This window comes from Momordica charantia (assembly GCF_013281855.1).
Source record: "Momordica charantia cultivar OHB3-1 chromosome 9 unlocalized genomic scaffold, Mcharantia_2.0 BLBB01000009.1, whole genome shotgun sequence".
In the NCBI taxonomy this organism is placed as follows: Eukaryota; Viridiplantae; Streptophyta; class Magnoliopsida; order Cucurbitales; family Cucurbitaceae; genus Momordica; species Momordica charantia.
The window spans coordinates 22,224,503-22,242,662 of record NW_028275167.1 but is presented as its reverse complement, the minus strand read 5'-3'; the positions used below and the strand labels follow the sequence as shown (position 1 = coordinate 22,242,662).

Sequence of the window (18,160 nt, the reverse complement as noted above, 5' to 3'; positions counted from 1 at the left end):
AAACTTTTTTGGAGTTTAGTTTTTCATTGTTTAAACTTTTGAGCTCTTTTAATTAACGGAAATTACATCGTTTTGTTCAACATAATCTTTGTTGATAGTTCTTTTTCTTTGGGCTAGGCTGAAAATGAGGCAGATAGGTTGGACTGGGTCAATAAAATCACAGGAGCTATTGCATCCCTTTTCAATTCTTTTTTTCTCCAACAGGTTTGTGCCCCAGTAGCTCGTTTTGTGTATGTGTGCGTGTGTGTGACAAAGGATTAAAGCATGGATGCTTATGCTACAGCCATTTGAATCTTCTGCAGCCACTCTTGGAAGCAAAACATCCTGAGAGTGATAAAAACAATTTCGATAATTCTAACATTCAGACACTACACCAAGAAAGATTAGAAGATGGCAGCCAAGTAGATTCTGTTTCTAAGATACTAAGAGAAATTCCTGGAAATGATCTTTGTGCTGAGTGTGGCACACCAGAACCCGAATGGGCTTCTTTAAACCTTGGCGTTTTATTGTGCATAGAATGCTCTGGTGTGCACCGTAATCTTGGTGTCCATATTTCAAAGGTATTCAAATCAAGCTCAATCTTGTGAGGAAAGTATTAATCTTATCTTGTGAAATGAAACACTGATGGGCTTATATTCTTGCTCATGCAGGTGAGATCAATAACATTAGATGTCAAAGTATGGGAGCCTTCGATACTGAACTTGTTTAGGAACTTGGGAAATTCTTATTGTAACTCTATTTGGGAGGAATTGCTTCTTGCAGATAATGGAAGGTAATATTTCCTTGAGTGTATGGGTCATTTAGTGCTTGGGTATATTTCAAATTCTTATCACTATTTATTTATTTTTATTTTTTATTTTTTTTTTGAAACAAGAAACAAGAATTTTCATTGATGTAATGAAAAGAAAAAGAAAGTACAAAGGATTACAAGGTTAGAAACTAAAAAACAACTGAAACTGCCCAAGATACAAGGACTAAACCGAAGAGCTTAAAGATACTAATCGACGAAAATAAAAGCTTTCCAGTTTGAGTGAATATCAAAGGAATTATAGTCCAAAAAGCATTAAAAAGAGAACACGACTTTGAGGCTCTTTGAGAAGCCATGTCAAACTGAACCGATGAGCAGCAAATTTTGTTTGAAAGATTCTTTGATTTTGTTCCGTAGAAAGTCAAGCTGAAATTTAGGAAGTACTTTCTTTGTATACCATGTAATTTAATTTTTCCTTGTAGAATTAGATTGATACCTAATTTCTAGTCTCTTGATTGAAGATACTCTTGTATATATATTGCATCCTATTGCATTGAAAATATAAGAAAAACTCTTCTCATAAAGCTTCATGGTATCAGAGCTTTAAGAAATAAATCCTATTTTTCAAAACCCTAGCCGTCAGGAAATAAACCCTAATTTTACAAACCCTAGCCGTGATCACATTCACCTCCAGCGAACTCTTCATGGCAACCTCGTCGCCGTCGATCCTCTCTGCCGCGACGACCATCCGCAATGTGCCCCGTCATTCGCCAGCCTCTGTCATCCGGGCAGATCCAGTGCGACGTCCATCCACGAAGCGAACCCTCATCCCGCCAGCCTTCATCGCAAGCGAACCTTCATCCCGCGCAGATCCAGTCGGCCTTCATCGCAAGCGAACCTCCATCTACCGCGCCGCCTTCGCGACCCTCCACCCGCATAGATCCAATCTGATGTAGTGAGTTTGGTTTTATATTAGTTTGTTAGTTAGGTTGTTAGGTTGGCTCCTTATAAATAGCCAACCATTTCCTTTGTAAAAATCAGAATTTGAATAAAGAATTTCTTCAAGAATTGGTTTATACCAAATTGGTATTAGAGCCCTAGACAAATCTTAGGACCTGATGGCCGGCAAGAACGCAGCGACTTCCGACAAGGGACCTATGGTGGATCTTGATACCTCTCAACCTTTATCACCTAAATCTACCACCAACCGTTTGTTGTTGATGGAGGTTTCTTTACGTGAAGTTCGGTCTAGCATCCACAACATCCATGAACTTGTGGGGAACTTAGGCCGCCAATTGGAACTTATATCAATGAAGCAAGAACGTCTTCAATTGGACCTTGGTAACAGAAACAATGAACAACACGGCGACCAGTGCCAGAATCGACCAAGAAACAAATTGCGCACTTCGGAAATAGCAAGAAACGTGGGAGGCCATGAATGTCGTCGCCAAGATTTGCAGTTATGTATTCAAGATTCGGATTTTTCTGATGATGAAGAGGGATTTTGTTCAAGAGTGGGAGGTTCAAGAATGTAGAAACTAAGGTTTGAGAGAACCAGATAGACCTTATTCTCATTACTGAAGTCTATATATATAGACAAATATACAAGGTTGACCTAATCCCAAAAAGGGAAGGTAAAGGACAAATGAATACATATTATTTACAAGAATGTAATATATACTAATATATACTCTAACACTCCCCTTAAGTTGGTGCATATATGTTAATCATGCCCAACTTGTTAGAGAGATAATCTATCCATGCTCCAGTCAATGCTTTAGTGAAGATATCTCCTAACTGCTCTCCAATCTTCACATATCCTGTAGCCACCAATCCTTGTTGTATTTTCTCACGTACATAATGACAATCAACTTCAATGTGTTTGGTTCGTTCATGAAATACTGGATTAGATGCAATATGGAGAGCTGTTTGATTATCACACCAAAGTTTCATTGGAGTGGTGATGCCAAATCCCAATTCAGTTAGAAGCTGATATATCCATACTAATTCACACACCGACTGTGCCATTGCTCGATATTCTGATTCAGCACTTGAACGTGACACCATATTTTGTTTCTTACTTTTCCAAGAAACTAAATTACCTCCAACAAATACACAATATCTTGAAGTTGATCTCCTATCTTCCTTAGAACCTGCCCAATCAGCATCTGAAAAAGATTCAATATTAAGATGACCATGATATATATATAACAAACCACGTCCAGGAGCACCTTTCAAATAATATAAAATATGTTCCAATACGGCCCAATGGTCAGTCGTAGGAGAACTCATAAACTAACTGGATAAGCTATGTCAGGCCTAGTAACTGTAAGGTAATTCAGCTTCTCTACTAACCTCCTATATTTCTCAGGATCTTTCAACAACTCCCATTTATTTGTAAGTTGTAAATTAGGCATCATTGGAGTACTACGTGGCTTAGCAGCTAATTTTCCTGTTTTAGTTAACAAGTCAAGTACATACTTTCTTTGTGACAAAAAGATCCCCTTCTTGCTCCTTATTACCTCAATTCCTAAGAAGTATTTCAACATTCCCAAATCTTTAGTATGAAATTGACTATGAAGAAAAGACTTAAGTGATAGGATGCCTGATGAATCATTACCAGTAATCACAATATCATCAACATATACGACTAGTAAGATAACACCAGACTCAGATCTTTTATAAAAAACAGAATGATCTAACTTACTCTTCTTCATTCCAAAATTCTCAATCACCTGATTGAATTTTCCAAACCATGCTCTCGGACTTTGTTTCAACCCATATAAGGATTTACGAAGGCGACATACCTTTCCATTCTCCCCCTGAGCAACAAAACCTGGTGGTTGCTCTATATATATTTCTTGAAGATCACCATGGAGGAATGCATTTTTAATATCAAGCTGATGCAAGGGCCAATGGTGAATAGATGCCAAGGAAATGAATAACCTGACAGAAGCGAATTTAGCAACCGGAGAAAAAGTATCAGAATAATCAATTCCATAAGTCTGCGCATATCCTTTAGCAACAAGACGAGCTTTCAAACGGGCAATTGATCCATCAGGATGAACTTTAACAGCAAACACCCATTTACAACCAATAGGTTTCTTTCCTGCAGGAAGAGACACTAAATCCCTAGTACCATTGTCATCTAAGGCAATCATTTCCTCTAACATAGTAGTCCGCCAACCAGGATGAAACAAAGCTTCATGCACAGTTTTAGGAACAGATACAGACTCAAGGGATGCAAGAAAAACAAGTAGGTGAAAGACAAATGGTTATATGAAACAAAAGAAGAAACAGGATAAGTACATTTATGCTTACCTTTTCTAAGAGCAATAGGAAGGTCATCACTTGTTCCTGGATCCATGGACGAAGAAGCTGTTAGTATAGGGCATGAGTCCGTAGGAGGTTGCCAACGAGAATAAACTTAAGTAATGGTGGGAAGAGAAGGTTCAGGCACAGAGGGAGATGTATTGCTAGGAAGCTCTTCAGTAGAAGTAGAGACAATGAAATAGACAAGAAAGTCATCATCTTCTTGTGAACGCTCCCCCTGCCTGGTACTAAAAGATAATGAAAAGGGAGTATCTTATATGAACGTAACGTCGGGAGAGACAAGATATCTATTGAGATCAGGACAAGAACATCGATACCCTTTTTGAACACGAGAGTAACCAAGGAAAATGCATTTCAATGACTTAGGGTCTAATTTGGTGAGCTGGGGACGAACATCCCGAACGAAACAAGTGCAACCAAATATTTTAGGTTTAATAGGAAATAAAGGTTGCGTAGGACATAGGGTACGATAAGGTATTTCACCCTTAAGAACTGACGAAGGCATGCAATTAATCAAGAAGCAAGCCATCGAAACAGCATCAGCCCAAAAGTATTTTGGAACATGCATTTGAAACATGAAGGCCCTTGCTGTTTCGAGAAGATGTCTATTTTTCCTTTCTGCAACTCCATTTTGAGACGGAGTATCAATAGACGAGGATTGATGAATAATACGATGTTCACTTAAATAGGAGCCAAGAGCACCAGAAAAATATTCCTTATTATTATCACTCCGTAGAACTTTAAGAGAACCACCAAATTGAGTTCGAATTTCAGCATGAAAGTTACGAAAATGAGAAAGTAACTCAGAACGATGTTTCATCAAATATAACCAAGTTACACGAGAGAAATCATCGACAAAAGTAACAAAATACCGAAATCCATTTTTGGACTCAATAGGACAAGGACCCCAAACATCAGAATGGACTAATTCAAAACGTGCATTAGTTCGTGTATTGACTCTAGGATAGGAACTGAGACGATGAAACTTATCAAATTGACATGACTCACAATCTAAAGAATGCAAACTATGAAATTGAGGACGGAGACTCTTTAACTCGGAGAGAGATGGATGACCCAAACGACAATGTTCTTCGAAAGGAGTTGGCACTCGAGTCGCTGTAGGTATTTGTGTATCAGACGTGTAGAGGTCATCAGATTCATGTCCTTTACCAATAGTCTTCTTCGTTGTAAGATCCTGAAATAAGCAATAACTAGGAAAGAATAAGACACAACAATTGAGATCACGAGTAAGTTTACTGACAGAGATCAAATTAAAAGAAAATTGTGGCAAATTTAAAACAGTGGTCAATGAAAGAGTTTTGGAGAGATGAACTGTGCCAGAGCCAAAAACAGGAGAAGTGGTGTTATCCGCTATTGTAACATCATGTAAAGATGTAGATGGTGAAAAGGTAGCAAATAAATTGGTGTTACCTGACATATGATTCGTAGCACCAGAGTCAATGACCCATTTGACGCGGAGGAAATAAGACATTTATTGGTATTACCTGAATCAGCAATAACAGTAATTGGATTAGAGGATGATGCCATCAATGACTCTTGATACTGTTGGAATTTAGCAAACTCTTCCGCAGAAATCGTTACCATTAATTTCTTCTCGATCATAACTTCAACAATATGGACACAAACAAAAACTGCATTGAAATAGACCAAACCAAATCTGAAGGAGGAAAGGAAATCGAACCAAACCAATTGAACAGAGCCAAGTGAACCAAACCAATTGAATCGAAACAAACGAACCGGACCAGAATCGGTATAAATCAGACCAAACCGAATCGGAATGTGATGAACCAGATCGAACCGAACCTGAACCTGATGAACCAAACCGCTTGAAACCAAGCCGGTTGAACTGGACCGCTCGAACCAGACTGCTTGAACCGGGCTAGATATTTTCTGAAACCAGAAACCCTAAGTGCTACCCCACGACAACCAGGGACGAAGGCGCCTGGCAGCAACGGAGGTGCGAAGGACGGCAAGACGAAACCCACGAACAGCAATTGAAAAACAGCAGCGTTGGCGAATCAGCAAACGACAGCGGCAGCTGCGGCGGCGGCGGCGGTGGTGGGTGGCGGCAGTGGTAGTGAGTTGAGTTGGATAGCAATGAACAAAACCCTAATGGACAAAACCCTAATGGGCACAAAACCCTAGATCTCTGATACCATGTAGAAACTAAGGTTTGAGAGAACTAGATAGATCTTATTCTCGTTACTGAAGTCTATATATATAGACAAATATTCAAGGTTGACCTAATCTTAGAAGGGGAAGGTAAAGGACAAATGAATACGTATTATTTACAAGAATGTAAAATATACTAATATATACTCTAACAAAGAACAAGAATTCAATCGACAAGAATCGTTATTGAGATTTTTGAATCAAGAATTTCACAAGAATTGTTAAGATGAGCTAATGGAAAGGGATAATCTTCTACTGGCACTTTTGCAAGAAAATCTCATTCAGATAAGTTCAATCAACATAGAAGATGAATTTCTTTTGAGTTTTGTTGATTATTTCGATGAAGGAGATGGAATTTTATTTTGTTTGGAGAAACTTTTCACTAACACCGTAGAATTTGATAAAGATCTTAAAGAAAAGCATGTGGCTAAAGTTGAGAAAGGCTTGGTTGAAGCTGATATTATTGAAGTTGGAAAAACTGGAGAAAGTTCAATTTACCAACCTCAAGAATTCGAATCTGATTCACTGCATGAAGGTCATGTTGTGATTGAATTGCGATTAATTTCTTTGAAGAACCAAGATCTTGCTAGAAAAGAATTGGGTTCTTTACAAATTAGTAATATGACTAGTGGAAGTGAAGAAGTTATGGGTCGACTGCTGAATTCCTTGTGTGATTTTGCACTCAGTTGGATGATTAAGACACTGCTTTATTGGTGTTTTGACGAATTGAAGACAATATTTTCAGTTGAAGTATATTTGAATCGCAAAAGGAAGAGAGATTCAGTTCTGAAAGTTTGCTTACTTCCTATCTTGATTCCTTTTAAACTCGAGGACGAATTTTTTTTAAGAGGGAAGGAGTAGCGAGTTTGGTTTTATATTAGTTTGTTAGTTAGGTTGTTAGGTTGGCTCCTTGTAAATAGCCAACCCTCTCCTTTGTCTCTTAGTCTCAGGGTAGTAGATATTTACATCATTATACATGCAGCATTGCAGCCTACTGATTAGGAAGGAACTAGTCTTTTATAATATACATTTATATTTATATATTTATTCTTTTTTTTCCTTTTATAAGAAATCTGTGTTGAATAAAACACAAAAAAACTGACAACCTAAAGGCAGGCGGAAGACGTGACCCCTGACAACCTAAAAGCAGGCGGAAGACGTGACCCCAAGCTTGAATAAAATAGGTTTCCAATTTAAATGATCTAAAGGCAGGCGGAAGACGTGACCCCCAAGCTTGAATAAAATAGGTTTCCAATTTAAACGATCATAGAGAGAGAATAATTACAAAAGAATTTGCTACATTAAGCTAGAATAAGAAAGCTAGTACTTATAATATCAGAGTGGTTAATGGAATTATGGGAAAAAATATAATCCACATAAAAGATGAAAAATGGAAACGGTTGGTCAGCTGTTGGAAAAATTTTACTACTTAATGCTGTTGAGGTGATCTGAAATACAAGCAGATGAATATTTCCAGCTATTACTATATTTCCCTTTGCTATGAAGTCCTATCGTGCTATCATAAACTCCTTTCCGTACTCTGATTGTAACGTGGTCGTGCTCAGTCAGTGTCTGGTCAAATATTTCTGCATGATGTGTGTAATGATTTGGGTATGCACATATTCCATTTTCTTTAATTGATGATAATATATTTGTTTATTCACCGATTAACCCAAAAAGTTTTTGGGTTTCATTAAATTTAATCACTTATCAATACTTTAATATTTATTTTCAATTGGGGCTTGAAAATTTGCACAAAACCCAACAAATGGTCATCACTATTAAGGAGGAAATGAAGTTATAGGGGTTCGACATGACTTCTTGCTTTGTAACCACGATAAATCACCACTGAACTCGAAAACTTAAGTTATGGATTACGGTAAATTTAATTGTTAAATATGTTAATTTGAAATTAGACAATTGTTCATCATGAAGTCCCAAAGTTTGAAGTTGTTGATTCTTGTTCCTATCAATGGTTTCAGGATGTGAGGATCAAGAAATGTTTTGTCATGATTCTTGTAATGGATGCCATCTTTAACTTCTTATTTCTCTGCAATTGAATTTTAAAAACATGAACTTTTGCAGCGATAGTACTCAACATACTGTGGCCAAATCAATTCCAAAACCAAGTCCCAGGGATGCCATACAGCTTAAGGAGAGATACATACAGGCTAAGGTAGAAGGCATTTTTCCTCTCCATTCCAAGTTTGCTAAATAATATATAAGGTCTTAAATTCATTTCCTAATTTTCATATATGTTTTAAACTTAACTTTCATAATTCCTTGCCAGCAACCCTGGAACTAAGGTTTAAAATGTCAGTATCGATGAAAATGTTGAGATCTCAATTTTATGAAAATATCGATAAAATAATATTGATAGATAATTTCTAAAAGAATTATAAAAATAAAAAATTCCTGAATGAATTTAAATTAATAAATACACATTTCACTCCTTTTAAATAATTTGTAATTTCTTTTTATTAGTATTTATGTTTCTAACAGTGATATTTTGTTAGCATTTCCTATATTTTGTTATTGTTTTTATGATGTGATGAAAATATCGATTAACCACTCATATTGATGTCGAATCCTTGGACATGTGGAAATGTCGATGGAGATGTCAGCATGTCGAGAAAATTTAAAACATTGCCCATAACATTATTATGATTATTGGTCATTATTGGAGAAGATCACTTAATTATTTTTGTTTCCACTTCATTGATGACTTTATTCATAGGATATGTATGTATTTTGATGTTTCTCTCACATTGAGCGCACAGTTCCTTTTCACAAGTTCTATCATGTAACTGTATGACTTGTAACTTCTGTTCCTTAAATAGTATGTCGAGAAACTTCTTGTGGTCAAGGATGGTGAAGCATCTGGCATGACAAAAAGCATATGGGAAGCTGTCAAAACAAATGACTTGCAAAAAGCATATCACCTCATTGCAGCTTCGACTGTATCAATTGTCAACACAACTTTTCATCATGTGGTCGGAGTAAGTTCAAGCCCGGATTTGGACGAGGACTCGGAAAAAAGTCGGGAATCGGATAATGCATCATCGTGTGGGAGAGATTCGGATTCTAAAGAGTCAATGAACAGCCTTCGTGGTTGTTCACTATTGCATCTCGCTTGTCAAAATGGGAATCAAGTGATGGTTGAATTGTTATTGCAATTTGGTGCGGATATAAATGTACGTGACTCTCATGGAAGGACGCCTTTGCATCAATGCATCTCCCAGAAAAACAACACGTTAGCTAAGTTGCTACTTAGAAGGTACAATATTCTCCAAAAGCCAACTTCTAATTCTAATTCTTCTACACGCTATGTATCTCAGATAGCTAAGAAGCATAGACACTTTTGTTCAGGTAACATGTCCGTGTCTGTGTCCGTGTCGAACACATGTTAGTACAATAAATGTGGGGTTGATACTAGCTGTAAAAATTGAGTATAAGTTCAATACTTGTCGACACATATTAAATACTCAATAAGCATATTAACTAGACATTAGAATATAGGACAAAAGTAATAGAATTTGAGAGCAAAATACATCAAACTCATTTTTTAAGCATATAAATGCAAGACTTAAAATTTCCTTCTTGCTTAAAAAAGAGGCCAAAACACAGCTTTGGTCTCTAGGGTAGTTTGATGTCTATTTAGTCATTTAGGTTTGAAAAATAGTTCTAAATGGTCCCGGACTATAAGTTAATTAATAGAAAGATGATACGACAGTTATCTTGCTAAGTAGATGATATCATCTTTTCATTATCAACTAATGGTCTAGGATCTATTTAGAACCATTTTTAAAATCTCACGGACTAAAATGATGTCCCTTTTGACCAAAAGTGTATTTCACTCAAATATAAATATTTTTCTAAAATATGTCCTCTCCATATCCACGTCCTAGATTGTTAGAAAATAATGTTTCCATCTTCATGTCAATTGGTGTCATATCTCGTGCCCCCATCTGTGGTTCTTAGCATGAGAGGATGTCATTCAAAGTTTCTCATGAACACAGAAGTGAATCCCTTTTAGAAATTGAATGGATTCAGTTTAATACAGACATCAAGAAAAATGTAATAAAAAAAGGAAAGACGATGAGTTATCTTTTCTTTTATTATTTAGCTTAGAACACGTGCGAGATAGACTGTCGACTTGAGGAACTAATCAATTGAGAAAAAAGGAAACTATGAACCAAGGTGAAGATTAATGTTAGAGTGGCTTGATCAAACGAGTAGGGTATATTATTTTTGTGAATTACATTGATAATGGTGTTCTTATATAAATTTTATCATCTGTGTTTTTGCTTCTTATAAACTCTACAGAGGTGCACGGCCATCCATCAAAGATGGTGGAGGATTAAGTGCTTTAGAAAGAGCAATGGAAATGGGAGCAATTACAGATGAGGAGCTATTTCTTTTGCTTACAGGATCTGAATAAGGCCATATTATACAAACTTTTTTATTTATCTTTTTTGTTGACCATTGTTTATTGTTGTGTAATTTACTATATTTCTTTTTTTGTTAATCAAATCCGAAGGAAAAGAAAAGAACCTTTTAATTATTATTGGTGTTTTCATCTGCCATAACTTCTGCCATCTCTTCATTGTTGATGATCATAAGAATAATTTGTTGATTTGCAATGTCAAATCGTTGCCCGTTGCCTTATATTTTTTATAATTGAGTTGATGCTATCTTTGTACAAGAATCGTCAATTGAATGGGAATATAATTTTATTTGTTGGTATCGTTTTCCTTTCTTGTGCGACTTTGAATCATCTTTTGATCTTAACGAAAACTTCACTGATCAATTAGCACTACAAAAATGTTAGTCTTTGTTTGAGATGATTTTTTAAACAAGTGATTTTTTAATGAAAGTATGTTTTGTATAACTTTTAGAAAAATTTAGAGCGGGTTTAAAAGTGCTTTTTAAATAGTTATAATAAAAGGAAGTTTTTGTTAAAAAAATCAAATTGATTTAGAAACATTTTTTTTTTTTAAGAAATATTTGGGAGAGGACTAAGTTAACAATTTACTTTAATGATAGACTGAAAATTAGTAATTAGGAAAAAAAATGCATATTCGTAATTTGTGGAATCATTTTGGATGCGATGCAAACTTAAAAGCATATTTAGTAATTAAAGATATGTTTGGTAACATTTTGGTCAACATTTTTCGTTTTCTAATTTTTAATTAAAAAAATAGAATGACATGACTTTAACATCTATAAATTCAAGATGATCAAACAATATTTATATTTATACTTGATAGATTAGATGGCTCTGCTTCACTTCACAGCTTGCCACGTTGGGGCGATTGTTAGCCAAGAGTTGACGGCTTGCAAGGTCAGCTTCACTCATGAGCGCGAGGCTACTAAACAAATCGAGGAGTTGAGGGTCGAGCTAAAAAGGAAGCTGCGGAGCGGGCTATTGAGAGGGCCAATCACAAGGTAAGAATAAAAAATTTTAATGTCCTCAAGTACACCATGAAGAAGCTCTTGGAATTTGACGACCTGGTGTGAGACCTGGCTGACAAAGGGTTCGACATCGTCGTCGCTGAGGTGAAGAAGATTGCTCCCGATTTGGACTTCGCCTTGGTGTATCAGGCATTCGAGGCTGCCATGGAAGAGGACGAGGACAAGGCCCCAGTTGAAGAGATCGATGGTGTCTACGTTGACAAGCAGGGGACCAATCAGGATGTTTGATTCTTCTCTTTCTTTGTTGTTCTTTGCTTTTATTTACTTTCCTCACTATCAGTTCTTTTCAAAGTTTTGTAGGGCCAAAGCGTATGTGCTTTAGCTCACTCTTCTTGTATTGTTGAGCATATATACTTTGGCAGTTCTTCTTTTTCCAATGAAATGGTCATTTTTACAGTAGTTCGACCTATAGAAAAGATCATGAAAGAGGCGATCAGAATGGTACTCGAATCCATTTACGATCCCGAGTTTCCAGACACATCGCACTTCCACTCGGGTCGAGGCCGCCACTCGGCCCTAAGACGGATCAAAGAAGAGTGGGGAACCTCTCGCAGGTTTTTGGAATTCGACATCAGGAAGTGTTTTCACACCATCGACCGACATCGACTCATCTCAATCTTTAAGGAAGAGATCGACGATCCTTGTAGTTCTTCGGTTGAGTTCGTTCTTTTATTCAAATGCATCCCATTCCAGGTTAGCTCTCTGCTCGGGATGCATGGGCTGGGCGCCCGTTCTTCATTCCCATCCTCCCGCTCGTGTCCTATTTAGTCAATTCCACAGTTGAGTCTTGTTGTCAAAGTCTCGCTGATTGGCCCTGCTAGTGTGCGAATCCCGTAGCCTCTTCTATCCATTCCTAGAGAGTCTTATGTAGCCTGGCTTCTTTCATCGGTGGAATCAGTGCAAATACCACTATTTTTTGTTTTGGATCTTCCAAATCATTCCCGGGGGAGGTCCGGACCCTTTCGAGTTTCCGGCGGTTTCCTAGATTGAAGTAGCCTTTCGTCATCCTACCAAACGAAAGAAGTCACTATCAAGCAGCGAGATGAACCTTGGTTTGGTGAATTGAAGTTGGCCTTAGGTGTAATAGGACTCCCAGTTACTGCGCGCGATCGTATACTGAGGTGCTCCCCGCCGGTTGTTGGAACGACGCGAGCCGTGCCTCGATTCAGAAAGATGAAGGGCCAAAAAGTCGAAATAGGGGGTTACTAATTCCCCATCTCATTGGGGGCGGAAAACGAATCGACATCTCGATGTGAGACAGCCTTTTCAATTTGAGTTGGGAAAGAACGGCGAAGTCCATCCGAATCGTCCAATGAAGAATAAGAGGAGAACAAAGCGCCAATGGCGCGGATCGGATGTCAACCTGTGGAGGCACCATTTGTTACTATTGGACAAATTTCTCCTTTTGTTTTCTTCTTGTTCTTTGCCATAACGCCCATTCCGGGACGAGTTGGAAGAGGAATTCCTAATTCTTACACGGATGAGCCCTAGCCCTGTAAGCTCACACCTAATCAGTGAAAAATTTTGACACAAATCATTGTAGAGTGAGTATTACACCAAGAATTCATTGACAAGCGGATGACTTTTCTGGATCAAAGAACTGAACACGTTTCCAATACCGACTGCGGCTCCCGCTGAAGCAATTGTAGCAGCTCCGGCACCCATTGATTTTGCACCTTCTAACATCTCGGGTTGAGAATTCTCGTCACGGGGTGGAATCAGCCCCCCAGCCTTTCCCGGTCAACTGCGGAAAACCTTCTCAATTCAATTGCCTGCCGATTTTTTAGCCTATCTCGCCAGTTCAAGCCCTCTTATGGTCTTTGTACTAGTTCAGCTTTCGCATGCTCTTTAACTTGCCAGCCGATTTCTCGGAATCAGAGGAAGATCTCTCATCTGATGACCCTGAACAAGAAGGAGCAGCTCTCGATGTGAGATCAGCAGGAAAAGAAAGAAGAGGAATTGGATGCCCCAGAGCAGCAGCTGTTCTGGCACATACCTTAAGAACCTGACCATGCACCGAAATAGGATGACCTAACAATAAGGTCAGGTCAGGCTTTTCCTCCCTTTCTTATTATTAGTAAGATAGGTTGTTTGAGCGCTTCTGCGCGATACGGCTGAAAAGCCTGATCTTGCTTGCTCCTCTTTTTAAAGAAATAGCTTGAGTTAAAATCTGACCTTTAGCAACGGCAGAAGTCTTTCTTAGTGCAATACCTTCAACTGCCCTTAAAGCGTGCGAGCGCCTTGCCCCCCCCGTCTTACCGCGGCTGCTGGCACGAAGTTAGCCGGGAGAAAAGATAAAACTTATTTAATTATTCAGAAAAACGAACTTCTCTCCTACATCTGATCGCAACCAGGTACGTCTGGTCATTTTTTGAATAGTAAGGGGCGGGCCTCATATATCAGTCTGGGGGGTACCATTTCTTTTCTCTGTCTCGCTATACAGGGCTTGATGTACAATTTCCTCTTTTTCCGTAGAACCTATAAAAAAGAGATGGTTGTGGCGCGAGGATCGTCGATCGAAACTGGTGCAGGATTTCATATTTGCATATTGAGTACAGCCAGGCAGTTGAATGCGAAAGCTCGCTCGACTTAATAATAGCTGTCTTACGTCCCCCAGTTCCTCGGCAGCACCTCGAGGTGCATTTTGACCTGCAAGAAGCTGAGTTTCTTTGCTTTCTTTCGTCACAGGGCTGATCGGCTTGTTGGTACGGTTAGCTTGTGATCTACGAGGACCAGAATGATTATCCCTGCCCGATAGGTCTACATCCATCCCTGAATGTCGTCGGGTACTGTTCACTTCCCATCTCCTGGCACCTCAACCGCTAATGCAAGCATCCATCTAGTTCCATTCTATACCCTGCAGCTTTACTAAGCCGTATCAGACCAGATACATCTATTGAGTGAGAGAAAGGGAGAAAACTCTCCGGAGGAACTACTTCGTTAGGATTGGGAAATTGCGGCTGGATGTTGGTCCAGCCTACTACGAGGATCCCGTTCGAAAGAATCGAAACACATCGAAATGGTACCAGCCGTACTTAATAATAGAAGGATTTGGCAGAAATATGTAAAATTGTCCCTCCTAAAAAGATTATTCCAGAATAAATGGGCAATAGTTAGGAGAGGTGCGCCGGCGGCGAGCAGAAGCAAGGTTATTAGATACCTCAGGAAAGCCTGCCTTCCATCTCTCCCCCTCGCCCGACTCATTCTCAATCACGATAGTGGCCAGCTGAGCTACCTGAACCACTTTCCTAAAGTCTGTTTTCTTCAAAGAATACGCCCTACCTTACGACTAAGGAAACTGTACATCAAGCCCTGTATAGCGAGACAGAGAAAAGAAATGGTACCCCCCAGACCGATATATGAGATGCCTCTCTGAACCCTCCAGTGGGAGCAACAAAGGGTGATGGCTCCCCTTACTAGTAAAGGGAACTGGAAGGGATGCTATTGGTGCTATCGGTATTGCTTATGCTGTGAAAATTAGTTAATAACGAGCTTTCTAGCTCCAGAATGTTTCAGTTTATGCTCCTACCTATTATCTGGATATACCAAGAAAGATGTACGAGGAGAAGGTTCTGGTAAGCTCGTCAGGTGCTGGCGTAAGTAGTAACTCCTACCGTTGCTAAAGCTTTCTCTTTAAGGCTTTTCACTCCGAGCGTCAAAAGCAGGTATTTTTTGATTGCCCCGCTGACCTTTTCTAGGCCCAAATCCGGGTCGAAGTTTAGACCGCTCACAGTAGTTCGACCTATAGAAAAGATCATGAAAGAGGCGATCAGAATGGTACTCGAGGCATCTAAGAGCCACCGTGATCCTGTCCTTAGAATGCACAAACACATGCGAGGATCTAAAACCCCAATCCCTTTTGGGGGCCAAATACCTCCGATCTCTAGTTGAGATCTTTTTCCGGATAAAAAAAAGCGAACGAGACAGCAAATGGATGGAAATTCTCCACTTAATGGCTGCCGCTTAACGCTCTGGCTCTCTGAATCTCGAAGGTCTTGGTAGGATTCTTACTTGCTGGCCCAGCCCTTTTCTTTCTTGCTGGTCTACATCAAGTGCATTGAATGCCCCACAATCTGAATCAAAGAGGATGAGTCAAGGAGAAGTTCGGGACGAAACCTGAGTGGATCTGCGGCAAAGCGGAGCCTCCGGAGATTTTCTTGATCTTTCAAGAACCCTTTGTAGAGCTTCCGGATGTCCTTCTCCTGTCTTGGATTTGAAAAGTATATCGTCGACGTACACCTCAACATTTATTATAATACATGCATCATATCGTGAAAGATTACAGTCATAGCATCGGTCCGCTCCTTTTAAGGGACATTCATAGCCGTCCTCCGAGAGTTAAAACACCCCATAGATCCGATCGTTCACTCTTTTAGACCCTTAGTTTCACTTGGTTGGGCGGTACGCTCTGCTCTCTCGAGACCCCTACTCTAATCAAAAGACTAAAGGCCCCTACTAAAAGGCGAGCACTGGAATGAGAAAGGCTTGTAGACTCGTGAGGCTGAACGACACATTCGAAAACTAAAGCACACACTCGAAAGTGCTTCGAAAGGTGTCAGCAGCCAATTTCTATTTCGATTTTTTTAATGTGGGCCTTATTTCTAATTGAGAAGGGCTTCAATAAAAAGGAGATCGTGGGATCAAAGTGGACGTTCAAAATTTCCATGGCCGATTGCATCCCGAGGACTTTCTTGATTGAAAAAGTAGCGTGGAAAAGTTCTTTGATTGGAAAGAACGAGACGAGGTATGCGAAGATGAAATTCCTGAGCACGGGTCATGCCTCAATTTGGTGGGGGGGAAGGAGCCCGACAGGGTCCCCCCACTGACTTGGCCCGGGCCTAAGTGAAAGTGAAGTGGTGGGCCTACCCATCCCAACCAGGGGTATGCTGGGATTTGCGAATTGGCGTCCTTTCAGGTCTTCATCTCCGGTGAAAGGTGATAAGGCCCTAGTGGGCCGGATTCCCTTCCATTTGGAAGATGTTTGCAATCAGATGGGGGTCAACCTCTTTCATGACCCATGGCCTTTCTCCTTTATTAGTGTATAAGGAAGGCATTGAGATTTCATCTTGGATTTCGAACCTCAAGCCCTATCAAGCAAGGGATTCTTCGTCGGATTCGTTCAAGCCCAGTCTCAACGTCACTTCCCAAACCAAAACAGCCTTTCCCAGATCTATGAAAGGTGAAACGTTGAAGGTCCACAACAGGTAACATAAATGAACAAGTTTATTTTGTATTCGAGCTGCTGAGGGCTGTCGAACCGGGTTCCAACCGAATAGAGCGCGAAGCCAACGAGTTCAGTCGAACAGGAATTCCTCTTCCAACTCGTCCCGGAATGGGCGTTATCAGCCCTCCGGTGCAAAAGCAAACCTCAAAACCATAGATAAAGGTTAGACATTCGGAGAACGGTGAAGCTCGAAGTGCATATTTGAGAAGCGATCTTTGTGAGGTCCACTGTACTCCCCGGAAGAGCGTGAGGCGATAGATAGGGTTTGGTCCTTCTTCTCGCTGGCTGAAAGGGAAAAAGGCTCGAGATATTAGAAAGCTGCCTCTGACGATCCGTAAGGGGTCTTGATTATCAACAAAATTTCTTCAAACTCTTTCCTAAAGAAAAAAAGAGATGGAATTAATTCAAGCCAGCAAAGGACTAAGGTAGGGGACAAGAAAGGTAAAGAGAGCAAAGCTGGTCGACGCCAGCTGTAATGGTTGAAAATAGGGGGCCCCCTCCAAATCCTCGATACGCTCTCTGGCATTGCGAATGCGCGCTTCTTTCAAGGCAGGATCCAGTGTTCTAACACTTCTCAAAAAAAAAGTTAGCATTCTACGGCCCTCTTGAATTTGATTTTGCAGTTGCCGCAAAGCTAGGTGGTGCTATTATGGCGGGGGAAGGGTCTCCATCGGAAGGAATGCTTTTTGTGACAGGTCTTTCTATTACCGATATGAACCTCACTAACGGGTCTCGTTCTGTATCTAGGTCTCGATCTATATCACTAAGGTCAGTATATGAATCTGCTGCGCGATCTGTTACCGAGCCGTATTATTGGGAATAACGAAAGCATCTCTAAATACTCAAAGTTTCATATCGGAAGCAAGTTTTCAAGAAACTACTCTATGGCATGAATCCACGGCCTTCCAAGTAGCAGGTTGAAGGAAGTCGGGATGTCTAGTACCTGGAATTTTTCCTTAAACAGGACCGGCCCTGCAGTTCATTCTAAGGCCAGGATGCCCATTACCCCACTTATGATGACTTCGCCCTTACCTACCTGTGCTGGAGCCTCTCCTTCACCTCGTAAACTCGGTAAAGCGGCTGAGATTACCTCATTCACCCCTTTCTGTAGGTCAGGATCAACAGGATTGGTTGGGTGGCTGGAAGCTGACGGATCCGCTCGAAAGAAGAACGCAACGAATTGAATG

The 18,160-nt window shown here is 39.8% G+C and overlaps 1 protein-coding gene across 23 annotated transcripts in view; it reads left to right on the top strand.

The window, feature by feature from the left end:
- LOC111018315 (ADP-ribosylation factor GTPase-activating protein AGD2) overlaps positions 1–10,942 on the top strand; it is a 71,889-nt gene extending 60,947 nt beyond the window's left edge. For all 23 annotated transcript variants that reach the window (XM_088116976.1, XM_088116980.1, XM_088116978.1 and 20 more), the window contains 6 exons: positions 118–204; positions 303–560; positions 651–772; positions 8,360–8,450; positions 9,115–9,551; positions 10,601–10,942. In XM_088116976.1, coding sequence (XP_087973102.1) covers positions 118–204; positions 303–560; positions 651–772; positions 8,360–8,450; positions 9,115–9,551; positions 10,601–10,715 — 1,110 coding nt within the window. In that variant the 3' untranslated portion in view covers positions 10,716–10,942. The remainder of the gene's footprint in view (positions 1–117; positions 205–302; positions 561–650; positions 773–8,359; positions 8,451–9,114; positions 9,552–10,600) is intronic.
- The last annotated feature ends 7,218 nt before the right edge of the window (positions 10,943–18,160 follow it).